The sequence below is a fragment of the Thalia democratica genome, chromosome 3 (genome assembly GCF_965202585.1).
Source record: "Thalia democratica chromosome 3, ktThaDemo2.hap1.1, whole genome shotgun sequence".
NCBI lineage: Eukaryota > Metazoa > Chordata > Thaliacea > Salpida > Salpidae > Thalia > Thalia democratica.
In genome coordinates this window covers 100,230,807-100,237,808 of record NC_139167.1, presented here as the reverse complement: position 1 = coordinate 100,237,808, position 7,002 = coordinate 100,230,807, and the positions used below count along the sequence as shown (strand labels likewise).

Below are 7,002 nucleotides of genomic sequence, written 5' to 3'. Positions count from 1 at the left end.
CAAATACTTGGTCAACAGCTGAACTTCTTCATTTTCAGGTTGGACATCCAGCCATTCACCTGACCACTCTAATGCTTTCTCATAATCTTTGAGCCTGAGATAGATGTACACGATGTTAGAAACAAACAACACTGTTTTGCTGTCACTTTTGCGTACCCTCGGTTCAATGAAGTTGAATTCTTGTATCAAGTAGTTCAGACTATTCCAAAGTCCATGTCCTAGTCCAAAGTCGCGAGAGTCCTTACTAAAACCATCAACCGGGGCCAAACCGTCTTTGTTCCCTCTTTTCAGATATCTTTCAACTGGGTTCATTTTGATGTTACTTATAAATAATTAGTTTAACCTAAAATATAGTTCTTAATATTAGACTGAGAGCAAACATTATTTGGAATTGACTATTACATATATGGGAAATTCTCAGTACAACTTTGTTAAAACAGTACAACTTAAGATATTTTACATATTGTAATTACAATAACTTATTATACACTCATATGACATTTAAATAAAGAGCTAATCTTTTATATTTTTTATTTTTTTGTTTAATTTTACTATTAACAACTTTTATAGCATAGTGGTAAAAAGGTATGATTAGTAATTAGAGAAAATGATTGGGGATTAGATATAAGCATCACTAGTATAATTTTTATGGTTTTTAATGAAGAAAAATAGTAAAATTAGGGTATTACAAACAATATTGAGCTTAATATTAGTAATGCTACAAAAAAAGTCTAACTTTCTTTTATTAGTAATTATTTTTTTATAGAAATTTTTAACTGTACTTGTTGAAGTTAATTTACCTCAAGTTACTTTATTTATACAAATAAAGTTTCAGGCCAAATTTATTATCAGAAAATTTTACACATTAATAAATAATTTAAATTTGTTTAAAAATAGCAAAATAAATACTAAATTTTAATTATAAGTACATTAGGATTTTTTTTTAATTGATCATCAAGTATATGGTCAGATTGTTATTTGTATTGCTCTTACCAGAATGATGATACAAACTACTGTTTGGATGGGTAAAACCAATTATAAGCTAAAACCGCAAGTACAAATATGAAGAACTTTTTCAAGTTGCTGCCAGACTCTGGAGAACTTTCCATTTTTGTTGGGTCACCTTTTGTGAAATAACTCATTATTGAAAAATCATCTTCATTATTTGCAGGGTCCAATTTAGATGGATGATTACGAAAAGCCAAATACTCTTGGACATCTTTTGCCTTTTTGTTGTCGGGCTGCAAATCAACCCACTTTTTCGACCACAACTCAGCTTGTTTTAACTCACCAATCTGAATGTGAATGATGGTGATTTTTGCCAAAAGTTGCGGGAACTTGACCTCATTTTGAGGGTCTTCGTTGTGCAATTCAATAAATAGGTTCAAGCTGTCCCTTACAAGAGATTTGGTGTCCTGCATGCAGGAGGCCAGGTTGTATTTGTTCTCAGCACTTTTGTTATTTCTGTACTTCTGTTCTGCTTGCTTGATGTTGTGATTTGGTTTTAGATTGGTAGAATTGTGGATCATTTTTATTTATGTAAATTAGTTCTCTGAAAAGCTGGAAAAATTGATTATGTAGTACAAAGTAATTAAAAAGCAGTATTGAGTATAGAATGCATAACTATAAAACAGGTTCAATTATTAAAAAATGTTCAAAATATAATTATAATAACATGATGGTAAGTATAAGGCACATTATTAGTTTGATTAAACATTACTGATTTGATTGTTAATTATGATTTGAAAGACAAAAATTAATTCAAAATAAGCCTAATTTTAGTTTAATATTTTGGTAACGTTTTTGCTGAACTATGCTGAAACTTTAATGATTTTATACAAAGAAAAACCAATCTAATACTTAGTAGTTAATTCATTTTAATTTATTTAATTATTCAATAACTACATTTTGAGATTTGTTAATTCAATTTGATACTTTATTTTAAAAACTACAACCAACTTATGTTAAGGACATAGGGGGTTGTAAAAAGTAAATCACTTTTTTCACAATTTGATCTTAAATTTTGAAGTTTTAACTAAGCTACAAGATGCTTTTTACAAATTTTAAAATTCATAACAATTTTTGAGACATAGCCGGTCAAATTCAGAGGCAAAATTATAGGTTCTTAAAGGTTCAGTATTGAGTATAGAATAGAAATAAGACTAAATTGGGAGAAAGTTCATTATTTAAATTTATAACTATTTACTTTTTGAAAAGATTAAAAGCCAACAAAGCTAGTCCAAGTAACAAGAAATTTTTCATAGTAAAATAACTGGATTTTGTAACTTTTTCTTTTACTTTTGGTTCATCATGAGGTATGATATATTCAAAATCTTGGTTATTCCAAGATTGATTATACTGAACAATTTCATGCTCATACAAGTTATCTATTCCTTGATAATTCTTACTAGCTTTTTCTTTTCTCTTGTTTTTGTTCTTTTTTTTGTTTTTATTTCTAGGTTTTTGAGGTAAAGCTCGATTATGCTTACTAGCTTTGTCATCATAATACTCTACAACCTGATTATTTCTACCAGCGTTGTCATCATAATACTCTACAACCTGATTATTTCTACCAGCGTTGTCATCATAATGTTCTACAACTTGATTATGCTGAGTTTCAACCGTGATGTTATCATTCAAATTCGAATAGACTTTATTAGCCTCTTCATTTTCAGGTTCTAATTTCAGCCACTCTTCTAGCCAATATTTAGCATTTTCATAATCCTGAAGCATGAGATTTAAGTAAACTATGTTAGACAGAAGATTTAATGACCTGTTCGTTTTCTTTTTACTTTTATTTGTTCCTTGTTTTGCTTTTATTTCCAAGTTTTCGTCGTAAAGTTCAATGAAGCTATCCAAACTGAACTCAAGGTCTTGTTGGTTGTCATATGTCATTAAATGTCGAGCCAAATTTTCTCTGTTGTCTGTCAACCATTTGTCAGCTTTGTCCATTCTTCTTTTTGTTGGTTTTCTTTTTTGTAGAAACTTTTCAATTGGGTCTGTTGTGTGGTTACTCATACTAAATATAATGACCCTGAAAAAAACTTAAATATTAGACCTGAATAAAGATATCAAAAAAAAATTTCAACAATCGTTTTTATTGAATAAATTTATATAATGTTTAAAATATAAAAAGTTAAGTTTTATGAGCTACAACAGTTATTTAAAAACAGTATGAGAAGCATATCAAAATTTATTTTTAAATATTAATCAAAATGGAATTGTTTGAAAATTGTTTTATTTTGTAAAAATAGTATGCAGGACTCAAATTTCTAGTCAAAAAACACTGCACAATTTTAAATTAAGATTAATATTGCAATACTAGTTTATATAAAAAGATAAAAACAAAACACAGTCTAATACACAACTTCATGATAGAGTTTCATAAAATAAATCATGCAATAAAATAAAAAGTTGTTTTTCAGACGCCAGGCAAAGTTTGAAAACAAACTCCTCTCAGGCAAGGAACAAATTCAGAAATTTTTAGAGCTAGCTATCAGAAAATAAATGGTCTTGTAGAGGGCACATCAAGAAAATTACTTTTCTTTTTGAGCCAAATGACAGAAAACATGGAAGGCAGAAGCAAGTGCCGAGAAAAGAAAATCAAATATTTCAAACAAAATATACCCAGAATCACTTTTTCAGAGCTTTTGACAGCAACATTGCCCCAGCAGCAATTCCCAGCCCCAGCGCCAACCCAGTACCACCGACAGTCGCCGCTTCCCTGTACATCTTCTGCCTCTTCAGCTCCTCAGCGTGCTGCTTCAGCTGCGCAATCTGCCTGTTACCCGGCTCGACAGTCAGGAAGGCCTCGCAACACCTCACAGCTTCGTCAAACTCGTTCAGCTTGCAGTAGGTGAAGGCGGTGAAATAAGTGTAGTCTCTCTTCAACTGCTCGTCCTTTGTTTCATAGTACAACTGCTTCAGCAACTGAAGCCCGTTTTCCCAGTCTTGCTTGTACCTTGATCTTATTAATAGCATGACGTACTCGAATGATGTTTCGCTTGACACTTGTCCTAATGCTGCCTCCTGCTTGTACTTGGCTTCTACTTGTTTCAGTTTTTCCGGGTTGCACACCTCGTTTAGCAATGAGTCCATTTTGATTTGTGACTTTTTAGATTTACTTAAAACTGCAAAATATGATGGTACTTATTATTGATGAGATTGATTGTAGGCATAGGTAGTAAACAACTGTAAATATAGTTAAAAATATATTAATCTAACATTATCATGTTATTATGCTTGCATATCTTAATTAAATTTACTATTTTAAACAAATAACAAAACTAGTAAACAACTAAATTGTAACTTGATTTAAAGTTTGCACTTTAACTTTTCTGTGTATCAAAACTTCTTTTACAAATAGTTATGTTTAATATTTTCACAGAGATTTTATAAAATAATTATATGCCTCCAAAGAGACATCAAAAAAATGTTCTACAAAAATCTATTTTAATTTACAATTTTCCAGAGATAATATAAATACTACAACTTAAAAAATGCCTCCAACAAAGCCATCAGGAAAATCATCATCAATCAGAAACCGCAGGGGTGTGAGAAAGAACCTGAAAAGTTCCCCTATAGTGAAAATAGACGAGATTGCAAAGAAAATGAACAAGAATTGCATGTATGAGCTGTTGATGGGAAACATGACAAACATGGTCAACATCAAATGCTCGGTCGGTTGTTTGAGTACTTTTGAAAAGACAAAAAGTTGAATATTGATCTAACATTTAAATTTTGAGTAAAATACTTGAAGCATGTTACTATGTTCTTAGCCATGAACTATTTAATTATTTTCATATAGATAACAGTTTTGCATTTCATTTATACTTCAAGTTTTAAATAATGTAACAAACTTATATATAAGGAACGCTAAATCAATAAATTAATTAAAATTAAAAATTATATTGTTGAGTTATTGTTTAAAATGTGGGCGCTTTTTACTTTACATTGTACTTATTAAGGTTTCTGCTATCTAAGGTGTGAAATAATTCAATCAAAATTTACTTTTAAAGAACCTGTACTGGCAATAGTAATTAATGTAACAATTATTCACAACACTTATATAAGTTATATAAATAAGGTTACATCTTTCTCATGAAACACAACATAATTTCAGAAAGTTTTTATTATTAAAGAGACAAAAACCAGAATATTTTAGTAGAACAAAAACTGTCATGTGAGTACCATTTGTAACTACATAAGAAAACTTAGTATTTATAGTATAGTGTTTATTAAACTTTCTAAAATGTTTAATAAATTTTTACCATTATAAGGCTATTACTAACTCTAGTGTACTTAATCTTAAGTACATAGACAATTTCAAACTTTGCCAAAAAAACACCAGATATTTAACAAATATTTTCTTAGGTTGGAGATGTGAGCTCAGTGGGAGTTGGCGCAAGTGAAAACTCAGCCAAACTTGCCAGTGCCAAAGCTCTGTTGCAAAAAATAGACACAGTTGAAAGTGATCAGATACCGGAAGTTCACCCCATTGACCAACTCAATCAAATTGCAGGTGATAATTATTTATTTAATTACAACAATTTAAAAGAGTTCTTAATTTTAGGTAAAAATAAATAGGCTTTTCTTTAAGTAGCTCTAAAGTAACAACTCTAATCAGTCTAATTTATTACCAATTTAGTTATAACTAAAGAACTCTAACCGAGTTAAAAATTATTTTATCACTGAATTGAAATTAAATTAGGTGAGAAAGGGTGGAACGTTCCTGTTTACGAGGAGCAACAGTCGCCTAGTAACCATGAGGTTGTCGTCAGGTGCAAATTGGGTGACCACGTTGAAGAGGGCACTGGTCTCACCAAGGAAAGTGCAGAGTTTATTGCGGCTGGGAAAATGTTGGAACTAGTTTTGTCTTCAGTTCAATGATATTTGATTGATTGTATGTGTAAATAGAATAATGTATCAATTAGTACTTTTGTAAGTATTTTTGTATAAAAAGGTAAAATTACTACTCAGTTAAATGTGTTCAATGATATTTAGTTGGTGAATTTTGTGTGAATAAAATAATATTTTAATTAGTACTTTTGTAAGTTTTTTTTTGTGTTTAAAAAGTTAAAATTACTACACACCATAATGATAAGAAATTAGTTGTTTTTGTACAAATTGTATTGTTGCTTTTGAAATATACTTTTGTTTTTAATGAGGTTAAACTACTACTCAGTTAAGGGTGTATTTTTCTTTGAACATTTTAGAGTAAAATGCAGTTTCATAAATGTTGTGCTTTAAAATATTTTATATTTTGAACTTATCGATTGTGAAAAAACTACTGACATAAAGTTTGACCAATTTGTACATTTAAACAGATTATTTTTTTTAATTTTAATACTCTTTTAAATACAAAATTTTTATATGACATTAGCTTTTTATATCTTTATTGATGTTCATACCATTATTAACAGTTTGACCAAATTATACAAGTTTTAAAGCAGTTAGTTAGTTTTGTTTAGTTATTTTATGTACAATGACTTTATCAAACATTACTTAAACATTTTGACCTCTTTTTTTCTATTTATGTATTTGGAGGTATCTATTGTGTATCTTTATTTTTAACAATAAATGTAAATATTACCATTTTTGTTGTAAATTGTTTAAAAATATTTAATGTAAATATATTTTAGTGTAGTGTGTTTTAAGAGCTTAAATATTACCATTGTAGGATACCTCCATATAATAAAATTTCAAACAATTCAAAATTATACACTTTTTAAGGGTTTATTTGTGACCATATGAATACTAAACATTTTTTATATAATTATATTGTGCACGAGAACTGAAATATATCAAGCAAAACAGTAAATTTTATTTTTATTGTATCTGAAAATCAAAGCTCAATCAAACTATTTTTAAATCAAGAATAACTTGTTAGAAAATTTGATATTATAGGTAAAAATAGCTAGATAATTATGTGAAAATATTTCTATTTTAAAATAATTTCAATCAGATAATTCTCACTTAAATTTAAAAATAAATCTTAGATGA

General features: G+C 28.8%; 2 protein-coding genes across 2 annotated transcripts; one reads left to right on the top strand and one right to left on the bottom strand.

Moving 5' to 3' along the window:
• Window positions 1-3,189: 3,189 nt before the first annotated feature.
• LOC145831600 (mitochondrial fission 1 protein-like) lies at window positions 3,190-4,125 on the bottom strand. The gene has a single exon (XM_082938906.1). It carries the CDS (start codon window positions 4,096-4,098, stop codon window positions 3,634-3,636), a length of 465 nt encoding a protein of 154 aa, XP_082795032.1. The 5' UTR covers window positions 4,099-4,125; the 3' UTR covers window positions 3,190-3,633.
• A 352-nt stretch (window positions 4,126-4,477) lies between these two features.
• LOC145831872 (interferon-inducible double-stranded RNA-dependent protein kinase activator A homolog A-like) lies at window positions 4,478-6,629 on the top strand. The gene is made up of 3 exons (XM_082939219.1): window positions 4,478-4,679; window positions 5,374-5,521; window positions 5,711-6,629. Exons 1-3 carry the CDS (start codon window positions 4,500-4,502, stop codon window positions 5,887-5,889), a joined length of 507 nt encoding a protein of 168 aa, XP_082795345.1. The 5' UTR covers window positions 4,478-4,499; the 3' UTR covers window positions 5,890-6,629.
• Window positions 6,630-7,002: the final 373 nt, after the last annotated feature.